Raw genomic sequence first — 16,950 nt, forward strand, 5'->3', positions numbered from 1 at the left:
TTTCTTGTCGGGGGAGGGCAGCGGCCCTATGAAAAAAAAAAAAAAAGAGGAGATCAGGGAGATAATGGGAGGTGGGATCATAAGGCCTTGCCAGCCATTGTGAGAAGGACCTGTACTCGAGTGCAAGGGCACATAGGAGGCTCCTGAGCCGGGCATAAGGACCTGACTAGGGTTTATAGAAGGATCACTTTGAGTGCTCAGAGGAAGAAAAATTCTAGGAGAGCAATGGCATATGTAAAGGGGGTCCGGGAGGCAGCCAGTGCAGTAATTCAGCAAAGATGGCACCAGTTGCCTTAGGGCATGAGAAGTGGTAGGGTCAGATTCTGAATGGAGAGTGGCAGGCTCTCACGGGGCTCCAGATGATCACATGGCTTTTCGGCCTGGGCTACTAATGCCATTTCCTGAAAAGAAAACAAGTGTCAAGGGAAAAGCTGAAGGTGAGGGATCAGACATTGAGCCTCGGACATATTGGACTCACCAAGTGGTTCAGGCCATTGGAAACTCAAGTCTGAAGTTCAGGGAAAAACAAAGGCTAGGAATTTAATTTGGAAAAGAACTAGATGCAGTATCGTCAGGTTGTAACCTGCTGAGCTCCTCCGAACCAAAGTTTCATAAAGGATTCTCAACCTGTCAGATTTCTCCCAGCAAAGAGAGTGCTACAATCGTACACTGGAAGTGCTTACTTTTCTATCAAGGATGTGAGAGAAGGCAGAGAAGGAAGGGCACAGATATCAAGCACACAGAACATAAAATTGGGCAGCATAAAGCAAACTCAGAAAGGCCAGAATGATGGTCCCAAAGCCAGGTAAACAATAACAGTGCTCACAGTGAATTCGGTGGGCTTCAGATGGTGAAGATGGCTCAAATGTATCATTCCAGAAAGAGCAAATGTCATCTGCAGTGTGCAGCCTGTCTCTGAAATGCACTGAGCAGGAAGTCAAGATGTGACTCACACAGGCCTTCCTATGCCAGCAGGAGTACCTGGTTTGGGGGACATTCTGGATGTGCTTCCTCAAGCATAGGTCTAAACACTACCCTATGAGGAATGGCTGAAAGACTGGGGGCTTCAGTCTAGAGAGAAGGCATTAATAGAGGGCCGGGGAAGGGAGGAACCCTTGCTGTTTTCATGGCTTTGAAGGACACACACATAGATGTCAAAGGGAATCTGCCCTTCACTGTAGCGGGGACAGATAAGAATTACCTGGTGCAGTTTATGATCTAGCAGTCCACTAGATCAAGAAGCTGCCTGCGTGGGAAATGTGTCCCTCGAGCCAGCTGAGTCCCAGCCAAAATGTACAGGTTAAGTTGGGGGCAGGCCCTTCCTCTAAGCTCTGAACATGCTGGGGAGGCCACTGCTCCTTTTTCCCTGTCCCCAGAGGCCACCTGTGTCAGTTTGGGCTCGGCCCCTCCAGCCCTGCCTAGAGCACAGGAGGCGTGTGAGACTCCTGTGGACTGGAGAGCATGGAGAAGGAACTGCAATGCAGGGTAGGAGGGGGGGACCCCCACCCATGACCCAATGGCTGGCTCACTCAGAGACAAAACATGTTCTTACTGTTAGGCTCTGTTACTTCAGCATATTTCATACCTGGTTCAATCAGTTCTGAGACAGGATCAAAAGGGTCATGGTATGGAAAGAGCTTCTCGCCTGCCTTGGGAAGTGACGCTGTCATGCCAGGAACATAGAACATCAGGGGCACACGGGTGGTGACGTCGAAATTGCTATACTTGGCCCACTCTCCATGTTCACCAAGTGCCCACCCTGGTTCATGAAAAACACAGCAAGAGAGAGGATGAGTCATCATATCATAGCCTGTACACTGTAGATACCATCTCAATTCCTGTCGTAAAGACCAGAGAAAGTAAAAACTCATCACCCAGAAGAACGAGATTCCTCTAGAATTAACACACATAGGGCAATTTCACCTGAACACTGCCTTATTCAGCATCAGGCATTTGTCCTCAATGAAGAAACCTTTAAAAAGGAAAACAAGGGACCAGCAGTTAGCGTAATGGCTATGTCGCTGGACTTCCACGTAGTCGACCGCGGTTCGAGTCCCGGACCCGGTGGCTTAAACTCACGCCGGGTGCGTGTGCGTGCGTGCCCAAGATCCCGAGAGGAGAATGGAGGAGAAGGGATTGCGGCGTGGCCATCCCCCCTGGGGGGTGATTTCCTGCTTTCTATCTCTCTGTCTCTCTCTGTCTGTCTGGCGAGCAAAGCAAGAAATCACGCTCCAGGGGGGATGGCTACGCCACAATCCCTTCTCCTCCATTCTCCTCTCGGGATCTTGGGCACGCACGCACACATGCCCAGCACGAGTTTAAGCTACCGGGTCTGGGACTCAAAATGTGGTTGACTACATGGGAGTCTAGTGACAAAGCCATTACACCAACTGCTGGTCCCTAAAACATCTTCTTTTAATAGGCAATTAGCAACCTATAAGGGGACTTCAAAAAGTTTATAGGAAATAGAATTAAAGTAAGAGTTTGTTTAGGTATAAAAAATAAAAAACTGAAATCCAATCACATTTTTCATAATATGCACTTTCCATAAACTTTTTGTATATCCCTTGTGTACCCATCCTGGGCTCTGTAGGTCCAGCAGTCCCCACACAGACATGCCTCCCCTGCTAAGACAGGCTCAGTCCTGACTGTGTGGGGACTCCAAAAACCACGCCTGCCTACCTATCTTGACTTATGTCCCATGAGCTTAAGACAGCCCAGGGAGACCCAAGGAATTAGGAGCTAGAAGACAAGTGATCATAGCAACTAACCTACAAAACTGTGGCACAACTGTTCAAATTCAAAAAAGGATAAGATATCGTGCTCATTTTTTTTCCCCTTTATGGAGTAGGAAAGAGACGGAGACAGTTTTTATTTATTTATTTATCTCTTTGTTTTCATGAGAGAGAGAGACACACACGCACACACAGGAACCCTTGACAGGGTCTCATCATTCTGTGATTCCTCCTTTAACCTCCTAGCATACCAGGAGCCTGGGTACAGGTACACCTGACAGGTCCACATTGATCTGAGATCTGAACCTAGGCCTCTCTGCAGCTCCAGTTTGCTGCCGCAGTACTCTACCACCTGGGCCACCATGGCTAGGCCAGAGATAGGTGTCTTGGACAGAGTTTCACTGAGTTGTGATCCTGCCCCAGCCTACCAATTAGCTAGGATTACAGGCATGTGCAACTCTGCCTAGCATGTTCAGGTCTTCCCAGAAACAGGTTTGAACAGTCTTGCTAAGGAGAACTCATGCCTGTGAGAGCCCCAGGACTGCTCTTGAGATCAGGGTAAACGAGAGATCAATGACCATAACAGACACCTCAGAAAGATTCCGGCTCCTGCCCCAAAGTTCTACAAGGACAGGGCAGCCTGGGGCATCCCAAGGAATCATAAGCAAGAGGAGAGTCAGTAAGAATCCCTGGGAGGGTCACTTACTAAAGCACACATGCCCAGACCAATGGGCTCCTGAAATGAGGTAAAGAACCCAGCAGCTTCACCAGCATTCAGGCAGCTGTGATATGGATCCTACAGGAGGGCACTGTGAACCAGCCTGCTCATAATCAACTGCATTACCCCAGAGAAATGTGTTTGTCCAAGGACAAGAGGAAACTGGGCACTCAGAAGTGGTCGGCAGATCATTAGAAATGTGTGCAAGTTTATGGCACCTCCATACATTGAGCCATCTAGTCAAATTAAAACATTATACATTGTTTATGTACAATGCAATTCTACAGACTTTACAAGGGAATGGGAGGTCTGTGGGGAAGGACAGAGAATTGTCTGTCTGTGATGTTGGTAAGTGGACACACAGCCAGGGAACCTAACAGTTTACATAGCACGAAAATCATGTCTGTGATACAGTTCGTGCTATGTGCACACACGTCTAATACACATTCCCATGTGCATATGTGTACAATCAGTGGCTTCCAAATGGAGTCCCAACTGTCAACGCTAGTTAACCCTTGGCACAGAGGATGAAAGGGAAGTATATTTTGGCCCCATGTTATGTGCTCTGTGACCTTTTCTCTTTTTACAACAAGCACGTTATGATTTACTGTTGTCCCATTTAACATTTCATGATATGAAATAATCACTTTCCTTCTAGGTATGAGAATGGTATTACAGTTATACTCAAAAGAGGCAATAGCTTTTAGAGACCATGCTTCCAAACACTTTGGGGGAGGGGGAACGGGTGAAGATGAGATGAACATGACCACATGAGTAGGGAACTAGGAGCCGCTGTTTTCTTCTCCACTCCTGGGCATGTTGAAGTGTTTTCAAACTAAAAGAATGTTTTTAAAAAATGATGGTTTCATTTCTGGAAAAAGTAGAAAACTACTTTCAAAGAGATAAAGATGGGAAGTCCAAGCTCTGGGCACAGAGGACTATGGGAAGACAGATGAGAGAGAGAGGGTACAGGTCTGAAGGCCTACTGGGCTCTGCCAAGACTGTGCAGGAGCCTCCTGAGAAAAACCAAGAGCCATTCCTATTGTTTAGAAAGTGACTTGTCTCGTAGGGGGCAGCAGGTGGAATGGTGGTAAATGCACTGGACACTCTTACATGGCTGACCTTGGTTCAAGTCCCAGACCTGGTGGCTTGTCTTTTGACTTTCCCTTTCTCTCTAATCAAATTAAAATAAATTAATGAATAAAATTAAATAAATAATTCTTAAAACTTAAAAAAAAAAAAAAAGGAAAATAACCTTATTTTTCAGATGTTCATGGCTTGGAATTTGGCCCCCAGTGTAATGGTGTCAGGAGGTGGTGAGACCTTTAGGAAGTGAGGCCTCACAGGCAGTGTGTGAATCATGAAGGCAACATCCCCATCAATGGATTAATGCTATCTCAGCAGACCAACTGAGTTCTAGCCTCACGAGAAGGAGCTAATTCCCGTGAGGGTAGGTTGTTACAAAAGTAATATGGCTGCCCACAGGTCTCTCCCTGCTTCTCTTTGCACATATCTGCCTTCCCCTCTGCCCTAGTGCCACCCCACACCCTTGGACTTTCCAGCTGCCAGAACTGTGAACCACAATAAGACTCTATTCTTTATCAACCACCCAGCCTCAGATATGCCTATAGATAACACAATAGCAGATTAGGAGAGCCCTCCAACCCTCTAGGTCAGAAATGAGCAATAACAGAGCTCCTCTACACAAATGGAGATTCCTCCTGAATTCACCAAGAAGAAAAAGTTGCTACAAGCCTCTCCCACACTCCCCCCACCAGCCCATCTCCACCTCTCCTCCTCCTCAGCAGCCAGGATAGAGGTTCCAGTCCCAGGACTACTATCCTAAAAGCATTCCAAGATGCGGGATGCAGGGCACTGCTGATTCACAAAAGAGAACACACATGTTTACAGCAATCTTTCATGTTTCACAGAAATAGTCGGGTGCTCTGAGGGACTTGCCAAGGTATTCTGAAGTGCTTACCATGATCGGAAGTAAATGCAATGATCGTGCTGCTGGTCAACTGAAGATCATCCAAGGCACTCAAAAGGTGGCCGACCTGTGTATCCAAATATGAGACAGAGGCAAAGTAGCTCTGGCGGATTTTCCGCTGCAAGTGAAAGATAAAGAAATGAGTCAGAGAGTGACCGCACTTTAAGTTGCCAGGGTGTGCTCAGAGATACCATTCACCTGAGCATCTCTCATCCCAACCCCTCAGCTGATGCCTCTGATGACTTTCTCAGTCAATATATAACATTCTTTTCCCTGCCCTCTGCCTCGTCTCCCCAGAGGGGCTACAGTAAAATCTGTAAGTCCAAAAATCAGCTGTCAGTGAAGGGCACAGATAATGGTGGATAGGTGCAGCACTTCCTACTCCCTCCTGTCTCATTCACATACTCGGAAGGGGTCCAAGAGGTGAATGTGCACTCAGAAACTGACCCCTCGGTCTTTCAAAACACAGGCCCATGTGCACTGATGAGGTGCATGCCAAAGACACAGCATAACTGTGTTCACTTCCTGGGGCTGCTGTAATGAAGTACGGCCAAGGGGGTGGCCTACAGTAGATGCATCGTCTCCCAGCCCTGGAGGCTAGATGCCTGTGATCCAGGCATCAGGAGAGCCAGCCTCCGTCTCTGAAAGCTTAAAGGGAGGATCTAGCCTCTTCCTAGCTCCTGGCAGTGGCTGCCATCCTCAGTGTTTGTTCTTTGGCTTGAAGCTATGTCACTCCAGACCCTGCCTCCATCTTACATGGCTGTCCCCCCTGTGCCTCTGTCAACTCTTCCTCTTAGAAGGGCACTAGATAAGGGGTCCACCCTACTCCAGAGGGCTTCTTAATTAACTGCAGTCATGCCACAAGCTGACTGCAGTCAGCCACTGCAGTGACTGTTTCCAAAAAAAGTTACATTCTGCGGTTCTGGGGGGTGAGGACTTCAATACATTTGGGGGCATGGGGACACAATTTAACTTGGCACAATAGCCCTGAGTGGGCTTTTCCTCTGAACACCTTCTAACCCAGCAGGAGACAGCTACCACGTATCTCCAAGGGCCCTGGCTGTCACAAGTAGCTTATTTTTCACACACTCTCAGAAGGCAGGGAATGAGCAATGAAGGGCTAGGAGAGAAGAACGCCTTGCAAGGCCTGCTGGCACTGGGCTATCCTCTGAGGCAATGAGCTATCAGCCCTCCTAGCTGACTCCCTCGCCTGTTCAGTGGCCCCATCCCACCAAGGGAGGTGAAGCCAGAGAGCTGCTAACTTCCTGAACCAGCCCTGGCTTCTGTATCTGCACTGCCCCTGCCTTATCAGCTGGCCCCACCAGCTTCCTTCCATCACTGCAGGGGTAGGTGGTGGGGGTAGATGAGCACAAGACTCACCCGTTCTCCCCTGGCTATGAAAAAAACAGATAAACATCTGGAACGGTTATGCTGAACCCTAGCCTGCTTACACTGCCAGCTAGATAATCTTCAGGCTGTGACCTGGAGAACTTTGGTTTTCCTGGAGCCTGAAGATCCCTAGCAGGATGGCTGCATCCTACCCAGGGGGTTCCCTACTTCCTTTCCATGCTGGCTCCTGGATAGCAGGCAAGAGAATAGAGAAGGCAATAAGCAGACACAGTCCTCACCCTTAAGGAGCCACCGTCTAGTCAAGACATGCTCATAGAGAAGAGAAATAACAGACATTATGGGTGGGGCCCAGGGATGGCAGGGGAGAACATGCCCAAATCAGAGGAGGCTTCACAGAACTATAAGCACTTGACAAGAGATGCCTGCAATCAGACAAATGGAGACAACTTGTTCTACACAGGGGCTGTAGTGCGTCAGACAGTGTGGAGTCATGATGCGAGCGGGTTGTTTGGGGCCAATGAGTGAGCCGGTGTGGCTAGAGAATCAAATGTATGGTGTAAGGGGAGAGAGGGTACACCAAAACAGTGGCACAGGACAGATTTTCTGAACTTGATGGGTCCACCCAGGGAGTGGAGGTTGAGGCTACAAGCTGAGGACTTAATGCAATCTGGGCTACAGGATCTTAACAGAACCATGACAACAGCTCAAAACATGGATTCCAGGAGCTTTAGACAAAAGGGCACTAGATCACTGCTGGGCATCAGAGGTGTTCCACACATAAAATGAAGCAGACCCACTGCAATGTCCCAGAAAGATGTGCTGATGGATCCAGAGGATGGTGTGGATCTTAGAGGAATTTAGGAAATAATGTCAGCACTGTGGGAGAGAAGGGAGTAAGGCAGGGGTAAAAGAAGAGGGATCCCACAGTGACTACAGGCTTCACAGTCAGCTGGTGGCATGATTCACTGCTGTGGCAGGGGACACAAGAGGAGGACAAAAGGCAGGGCAGGGGTGGTGGCCTGACCCCATGGGAGCCCAAGGAGCTGAGGCCATCCTTGTTAGAAGGGATCGTGCAGGCTGGTGGACACACACGGCTGACAGTTAGGAGTGACCTGGGCTGGAGGCACAGTTCTGGGAGCCGCCTGCCAACAGGGCTCAGATAAGCCTATCTGGGAAGAAGAGGCAGAGAAGATATGGGAGATTTCAAAAAGTTCATGGATAATGGAATTAATGTATGAGTTTATCTTGGTGCAAAATTTAAAAAAATCTATGCAGGGAACCAGCAGTTAGCGTAATGGCTATGTCGCTGGATTCCCACGTAGTCGACCGCGGTTCGTGTCCCGGACCCAGTGGCTTAAAACTCACGCCGGGCGCGTGTGCGTGCGTGCCCAAGATCCCGGGAGGAGAATGGAGGAGAAGGGATTGCGGCGTGACCATCCCCCCTGGGGGGTGATTTCTCGCTTTCTGTCTCTATGTCTCTCTCTGTCTGTCTGGCGAGCGCACGCGCCCTACAGTGAAAATCTCTCAAAAAAAAAAAAAAAATCTATGCACAGTTTTCTTTATAATGCACATTTTCCATGAACTTTTTGAAGACGGACCCCCCCCAGTGGGAGGTCTGGGACCTGACCCTGATTCTCTAGCACATTGGCACCTTAGTAGGGACACAGAAAGGAGACTGGAGCAGAAAAGGGGCCGAGGAGGGCTGGCAAGGAAGCCCAAGAGGCAGAACATTCCAGAAGGGGTGGGCTGGTCAACAGTGAAAAAGCAGTGTGGATCTGGGGAAGGTCTGCCCACCAGGTCCGATTTTACTCCCCAAGGTCAGTGCTGACACAGCTAGGAGAACTCTTAGGGGGCTGGGGAAGCAGAAGCCTGAGCAAAAGAGGATGAAGAACGAATGGATGATGAGGCCCCAGATGCAGTCAGACAGGTTACTTTTCACTCACTCACCTTTGAAGGGCAGGCAAGGGAGGTGAGAAGGAAGGAAAAATCAAGCCAGGCAAAGCAGGCAGTACTCTTGAAGATGGGGGAATGCAGAGGCTACAGGGAAGATTGGGTGAAAGATTCCTCCCCTTCATTACTGGCAGAGATGGTAAAGTGGATAGCGGTAAGAACTCAAGTCCCTGCTGCTCTTCTGAGACGAGGAGAAAAACCTCAAGCCTTTGCACATATGCCTACAGAATTCCAGGTATCAGGGAAAGAAACTCTTAATAGTGCCCATTTACCAAGGGCCTGCTGAGTGCCATTTAACCCTCTGAACCACCTTGAAAGTGAGTGTTGTCCTTTCCATTTTACCCATGAGGCCTCTGGGGCTCAGAAAGGTTAATTAACTTGCCCAGAGTCACACAGATGACAAGGGACACAGCTAGGCTCCATATCCACATCCATCCTGTATGTTCCACATTCTCTGGCTGCCCCCACCAGCCATTGTTACTCACTCTCCTGCGCACTGAGCGGAGGCTGGAGGTGTCAGAGCAGGAGAGTGGTGAAAGTTCACTGCAGCTGCAGAGGACAAGCCAGAGGAGCCAAGTGGAGAGTTGACATGGTCTGCAAGGGCCTCTCTGCCTCACTAACTGCGTGGACCCTCTTTAGTGTCCCTCGGGAGCTTGGCAAGGAGCAGAGGATGTAGCTGAACTGTCCCAAGATAGGGTACTGCAGGTGGGGCAAAGAGAAATGGACACGTGTGCAGAGAGGCTGCAAGAACAGTAAGTTCCTGCCACAGCTTCTCAGGGAAAAGGTGAAGCTGGGGGGCCACCTAGAAATGGGGAGAACAGGTGTCTCCACTCCAGTAACCCCCATGAGGTGTGCAGGCCACAATTGTGTGCAGCAAGGGGGCTCCGAGAAGAGGTGGTGCTCAGGATGGTAAGCAAGAAGGATAGCACACTCCTGAGTATGGCCTACATACTCAACACAGAACTAAGCTCAAGAGTGCAGTGAAGCAGGGCACAGACACAGGCCCCAAAGAGGGCAAGGCCAAGTTCAGGGCACCAGAGCACACCAGGGAGGCCCTGCAGGTTATGCTATCACTGTGCCCAGTTGACTGGGATGAGATGGGGTCCAAGAGAACCTGAAGAGACCACCTCTGCAGCCACCACTGTCCTAGAAGCTTCCACATGCTCTTTTCAGTCCTCACTGAAACCCCTGAAGTAAACAGAATTCAAGGACAATGTGTAAATGAAAAAAAAAAAAAAAAAACAACTATACATCAATTTCAAAATGTCTCATACCAAGAACCAGCAGTTGGCATAATGGCTATGTTGCTGGACTCCCACGTAGTCGACCGCGGTTTGTGTCCCGGACCCGGTGGCTTAAAACTCATGCCGGGCTCGTGTGCGTGTGTGCCCAAGATCCCAAGAGGAGAATGGAGGAGAAGGGATTGTGGCGTGACCATCCCCCCTGGGGGGTGATTTCTCGCTTTCTGTCTCTATGTCTCTCTCTGTCTGTCTGGCGAGCACACTCGCCCTACAGTGAAAATCTCTCAAAAAAAAAAAAAGTCTCATACCAAAATAAGCTCCTATTTGAATTCCACTTTTCCACTCACTTTTTGAAGTTCCCTAGCAGATGTCACTGTGGAAAACCTTTTCCTATCTTGTTCCTATTTTACTGATGAAGAATTGGGCCTCAAAGAGATAAAGTAACTTGAAAGAGGTCAAACAGCTGGTGTAGGGTAGAACATGAATTTGTGTCGAGACTGTTTGGAATGAACAAAACCAACCATGGGCTTTGGAGTTGTGTGTGCCTGGGGATGAATCAACTCCCTTGCCACTAACTTAGCATAGTGAGGCACAATGGCACATCCCTCTGCCTCTAGTCTCCTCACATGGACAACAGCAAGAGCAGATACCTCAGTGGGTCCCCACTGGGACCAAAGAAGACAGAACACATGCTCAGCTATTTCCTGGCATATGGTCCATCTTAAAGGATCATTTTAGGTGGCTGTCACTGATATGGCATCCAGCCCAGCCTCAGAGCTGCAATCAGACTGCCTATCAAAACCCCTGCAATGTGAAATTAGGGGACAAGCAAATTTATGGATTCCTTGCTTTCCAAATTCTCACCACATACCATCTAAAACTCAGGCATCCTACAGATTTGAGGTGCACACAGTCCTCACCATCCAAACTCTTGCTGCATAAACTCAAGTAAAGCAGATTTGGAGAACAAGAGATACCTGCATGTGTTGGCATTTTTTAGTCACTGCTGGGATTAGTTTTCAACTATCCTCTACAGCAGGTACACCTGGTGTTTGGTTTTTGGAAATCAAAGCTCTTGGCCCACTTCCAGTTTCCAATTTTGTAAGAGTCTGGGTGGGCCAGAACTCTACATTTCTAACAAGCCCCCCCCAGTCATTCTGATACAGGTGGTCCAGGAAGCACTTTGAAAACATTGCCCTCTTCCATCTGCTAGAGCTGCCATGTCATAGATGCTTAGAGAAGAGCAGGGCTCCGTGTGGAATATTCCAGAAGGAGTATTAGTCAGTGAGTGTGTCTTCTGCACTCTCCAAAGAGAGCGCAGTTGATGAATCAGCATGAAGAGTCTAACTGGTGGCTGCTCCTCCCCCATATCATGGCAAAGGGGCACCAGACGTTGCAGCTGGGTGGCACTGGCTGTGATGGTGTTTCAGTTCCCCCTGCATCAAGACCCGGCTTACCAAGAGACTCCCTGAGAGTAACAGGTGCTGGTTCAGGCTTCCAGAGAAGGAACCTGCAAGCACCAGTAACTCACGCATTCTGGGCTGCTCAGGAGCTGCTCACCACCTTATAAAAGAACTGTCACCTGGATCAACGGCATCACCCACAGGCCACCTCCCTGCTCTCGTGCCCACTTGCAGCAAGTTACCAAATCTCTATGTAGATGGTCCTTTCTTGGAAGCTGAGACACTGGTTGGGAGACTCCTGACCCACCCAGCACTGCCTGGGTCCTAAATACCTACAGAACATCCCAACCCCAATACTTCACATGACTCCATGCACAGAAAGGAAATTCTTTTCTTTTTTTTTTTAAGACAAAGAGTGTGTGCGCACACAAGCATGCACATTAGAGAGAGAGAGAGAGGAAGCACCCTTAACAGTCTTGTCATCCCCTTTCCCTAACCCTTCAGCTCCTGAGGATCTTGGCAACCTATGCATGTCTCCAACATGTTTTCAGGCTAACCCAGGGATCTGAACCTGTGGTCAGACACGAGGTTTCCAGCACTGCAGTCTGGTATGCTACAGACTATACCACCTAGTAGGGCCAGGCAGTTGCTAATAACATTATGGATGGTAGTGTCTCCTGAGAAGACAGGCTTCGGTGATGATGTTGCACCGTCAGTACCCAATCCGTTCCCAAAGTATGTCCTTAGTACCTGAAAATCCACAGGAATAGGGCCATAGGGCACACTGATGTTTAAGGCTCGAACGTCCTCCCGTTGCCTGATGTCCATCCAGGGGTTGTAGGCCACAGCGGGTAGGCCGTGAGGAACGTGGGGATCAGGAGCCAGGGTGATGTTCTCCAAGGGATACAACTTCTGAAATTCCTTGAGGAGTAACACACAAAGTCACAAGGGTGTCACTCTAACGAAGACACAAGAGGTGACTCTATCAATGTTCACACTGCCTGTTCTCAAAGCCTGTAATGCAATTACACGGTAGCTCACCACAGCCCCCTCAGATACCTATCTATCTCCCACCTTGAAGTCAGGCTTTAGGTCACCTTCTCTAAGTGCCAATAGCAATGAAACCAGCTACTCTGGCTTCCTACAGCCCTAGCAGCAACAGTCCTCTTCCCTCATGCAAACAGGTGCCCTCCTGTTCCTGTCTCCACTTCACTCTCAACTAGAAAAAGTGTGGTGAGGTGCTGTGGGTTCCCTGAAACACCTTCAGGTTCAGGAATTCCCCAGGAGGCTTCACAGGACTCAGTACAGAGTTACACTACCAGCTATGATTTATTACAGCAAAGGCTATCAAACACAGTCACACAGGGAAAAGGCAAGTGAGGCAAAGCCTGAGGAAACCAGGCGCGAGCTTCCAGAATCCTACCCCAGAAAGTCATGCAGGATGCACTAATCCTGCCAGCAACAAGGTGTGTGAGAATGAGAGTGTAAACTGCCACCAGCCTAGGAAGCTCATTAAAACCTCAGCACCCACGTTTTATAGGAGGATGGTCACATAGGCACTCCGGCCTGGAACATAACAAAATTCTAGACTCCCAGAAGGAAAACTCCCAGAATTCCATCCTCCCAGTGCTGGGTGGATCAGGAGTTTCCCAACCAGTATCTCAGCTTCCGGCAGTACGGCATAGACAACAGTGTTAGTCTAAGCAGTTCAGGCAGATTAAGTCACTCCTATCAGTTCTGGAAATGGTGAGAACACTCCCAAAATCAAAGTTCCCAGATGCCAGCCAAGGCCAACCTTGTGAGCCATTTTTTTGAAGGATCACAGATCAGGCTGGCTGTATCGACTTGTCTGCAAAAGTTGCAGGAGAGGTGAGTCTCGCGGGCTTCTACAGAGGGGCTAAGAGCTCCTGCCAGGAAGGTAAATCTCCTGGGCAAATCAAAGCAGGAACCCTGGGGCACCACAGAGTCTACCATCTGGTCTCTATTACAAGTGAGGGGCATTCTTTGTGAAGTCAAAAGAAGGGCTGCTCAGACCCAGGGAAAACTCAGTAGGAAGAATTTTAAAATATATATCTATATAATATAGATATATATTACTTATATATAATATGGAAAAGGCTCCAAACCATGCACAAGCAAGTATAGGACTCAAGGTATCAAAAGCAATGCAGGCTCCTGTGCTCAAGGGGTCTGAGCTGACAGGCTCAGAGGGCAAGGGCAGTTCTTGAAGAGGGCTTCCTGTTCCTTCGAGCTGCTTCCCACGCACCATCCTCCATTCCAGGCTTGGGCAGCCAGCAGTGACTCACTGCTCTATGATCTCACTGCTCACGCCATCATTTGCTCTGAGTTGCAAGGAAGGAGAGAAATCCTTCCAGGGGCGGAAATGGAAAGCCAAGCATTTCTTACAAGATTCTTACATGTCTTAAGACTACTACTTGGACATGACCTCTGAATCCCATCTCTTCTCTACTATCTTCACTCCACTGAGCATATGAGTGCCCGTGAGGCATCCCTGATGACTGGAGACTGCAGGATGAGACCACCTTCCCTACCCAAGTCCCTCCCTTGGCCAGCTCTTCACCTTGGGATATCTGAAGGGGATGTGTGGTTTATGATACCCAACAGCCAGGAAGAAAGGGTCAGCTGATGTTTTCATCTTTTCCAATAACCGAATAGCTTCCTCAGTGCTCTGTTTGTCAGGCAAAGTGCCCTCGGGCACATCTGCCACATCCACAGGGCAAAGCAGGTTGGCGTGAAGTTCTCCATCTTGTCCCCTACATGTCTTTCAAAACAAAATATATAATATCAGCTTTTTCAAGGTAAGACACAGAATTCCTGATGGTTATACACATGGATTCAATGTTCCAATCACCAGCCCCTTGGCTGTTAGCCATCAGAGGACCACACATCAACAGTCATATCAGAAGCAAAACGAAAAGAGACATGTTTCTTCTTTCCCAGGCAGAGGTCAGAAATACACCAGTGCTTGGCTTCTTGCTCTTTGTCCTTTGCCTCCACATAACTAATTAAAGGGAACCCAAATAAACCACTTATCAACTCATCAATAAAAATGGATGAAGGACTTGAAATAGACATTTCTCCAAAGAAGACATACAAATGATAAACAGCACGTAGAGATACACTTAGCATCTCTCATCATTAGGGAAATGCAAATCAAAACCAGGATATGATACTACTTCATATCCACTAAGATGACTACGATTGTTTTCAGTTTGTTTCTTTCTTCCATGAGTGACAGAGAGATGATGAGACAGTACCCCCCAGTATGGCTATAGTTTTTTTCTTAGGTTTTTGCCATAGGGCACGTATACTCACCAGAGAGAGACAAGAGAGGGAAAGTGAGAAATCACCCTCCAGGGAGGATGGCCATGCCACAGTCCCTTCTCCAGTCTCCTCTTAGGACTCCAGGCATGCATGCACACACACCTGGCATGATTTTTTTATTTTATTTTATTTTATTTTGAGAGGTTTTTCGCTATAGAGCACATGCACTCGCCAGACAGACAGACAGAGAGACAGAAAACGAGAAATCACCCCCCCAGAGGGGATGGTCACGCTGCAATCCCTTCTCCTCCATTCTCTTCTCAGGATCTTGGGCACGCACGCACACGCGCCCGGCATGGGTTTTGAGCCACCGGGTCCGGGACGCGAACCGCGGTTGACTACGTGGGAGTCCAGCAACATAGCCATTACGCTAACTGCTGGTTCCCACACCTGGCATGATTTTCAAGCCACTGGGTCCAGGACTCAAACCACAGTTGGCCATGTGGGAATCCAACGCCTTATCTTCCACATCAATTGCTGCCCCAAGGATAGCTATAATTTTTTTAAAATGGAAAATAACAAGTGTTGACAAGGATACTGAGAAACCAGAACCCTACTGTATTTCTGGTAGAAATATAAAGTGGTACAGACACTTTAGAAAACAGCCTGGCGGTTCCTCAAACAGTTAAACATAGTTTACTACATAACCCAACAATTCTAGTCCTAGACATATACCCAAGAAAGAAATTTTAAAATATGTCCACAATAAAGTTAGCACGTGAATGTTGACAGCAACGTTATTCCTAGTAGCCAAAAAGTAGGAACATCCCATCAAGTGATAAAGGGATAAACAAAATGTGGTTTATCCATACAATGGAATATCATGCAGCCATAAAAAGGAATGAAGTACTGACACATACCGCTGTGCAGCTGAACTGCAGAAGCACTATGCTAAATGAGGGCCAGGTGATGGTACAGTGGTGAAAACACTATGTTCTAGTAGGCTGACACAAGTGAGAAGGTTCTGTGCTTGCATCCGGTGACCTCCCAGAGTATGCCGAGCAGAAACTGGGAGTGGGTCATGGCACTAAAACCTGTTAGAGGTACTGACTCTATCTTTCTCTCTCTCTGTATTTCCCTCCCTCATGGAAGAGATAAACCTAAAACATGCTACATGACAGAAGCCTGATACAAACAGTCACATGTTATATGATTCTATTTATATGGAATGTCTAGAATAGACGAATTCATAGAAACAGAAAGTAGGTAAGTTGCTGTCACAGGCTGAGGGTTGGGAGGAAATAGGGAATACCTGGTAATGGATACAGGGTTTCCTTCTAGAGTGACAAAAATGGTCTAAAATTTATTTGGGGAGATTTTCATGGTATATGAACCATATCTCCACTAAAAGATCTTAAAAGGGGGGCCAGGAGATGGCATAGTGGTTATGTCGCTGGACTCCCACATGGCCAACCATGGTTTGAGTCCTGAACTCAGTGGCTTCACACTCATGCCAGGTACATGTGTGTGTATGCCCAGGATTTCAGGAGGAGAACAGAAGAGAAGAGAATTGTGATCATTGTGATGTGGTCATCCACCTGTGTGGAGGGCACTGCATACGGAAGCCATCTTGAGCTATCTGCCATCTTGAGCTATCTTCCATTTTGGAAACCATTAGGCTTCACTTCCTCACGAAGCAAGCCGTTTCTCAGAAATCATGTGACTAACCGTTCTCCCCAGAAGTGGTTGGGTTTCTAGGCAACAGGAGAGATTTACCCACATTAAATGATTGGTTCATGCTGTTCTATTTCATTTGCATTTTGGGCAACCAATTGGTGCCCACCAGCTATATATAACTCACCATTTTCCCTCAATAAACGGAAGACAGAAGAAGAGGAAGACTTGATCAGCACCTCGTATTGTGTGTGCGTGTGTTTGTCTCATCTCTCACTCCCTCCCCCAGGGAACCTGTTCGAGTGTCCCGTGGGTTGGGGCACACCTGGTGGGTGATTTCTCACTTTCTGCCTCTGCCTCTCTCTGCGTCTCTGGTGAGCACACATGCCATATAGGAAAAAAAAAAAAGAGAGAGAGAGAGAGAAAAGAAAGAAAAAAAATTAAAGGGACCAGCAGCTAGCGTAACGGCTATGTCGCTGGACTCCCACGTAGTCGACCGTGGTTCGCGTACCGAACCCAGTGGCTTAAAACTCACGCCGGGCGTGTGTGCGTGCGTGCCCAAGATCCTGAGAGGAGAACAGAGAAGGGATTGCGGCGTGGCCAT

General features: G+C 48.2%; 1 protein-coding gene across 2 annotated transcripts in view; it reads right to left on the reverse strand.

Annotated features, from left to right (window-relative positions):
- The window catches only part of IDS (iduronate 2-sulfatase), a 30,494-nt gene that overhangs the window by 5,610 nt on the left and 7,934 nt on the right, over positions 1-16,950 (reverse strand). For both annotated transcript variants that reach the window (XM_006171100.3, XM_006171099.3), the window contains exons 5-8: positions 13,969-14,169; positions 12,138-12,308; positions 5,435-5,561; positions 1,586-1,759 (exon numbers count right to left, since the gene is read on the reverse strand). In XM_006171100.3, coding sequence (XP_006171162.1) covers positions 1,586-1,759; positions 5,435-5,561; positions 12,138-12,308; positions 13,969-14,169 — 673 coding nt within the window. The remainder of the gene's footprint in view (positions 1-1,585; positions 1,760-5,434; positions 5,562-12,137; positions 12,309-13,968; positions 14,170-16,950) is intronic.

Source organism: Tupaia chinensis, unplaced genomic scaffold (assembly GCF_000334495.1).
Source record: "Tupaia chinensis unplaced genomic scaffold, TupChi_1.0 Scaffold149333_1, whole genome shotgun sequence".
NCBI classification, from domain to species: Eukaryota; Metazoa; Chordata; class Mammalia; order Scandentia; family Tupaiidae; genus Tupaia; species Tupaia belangeri.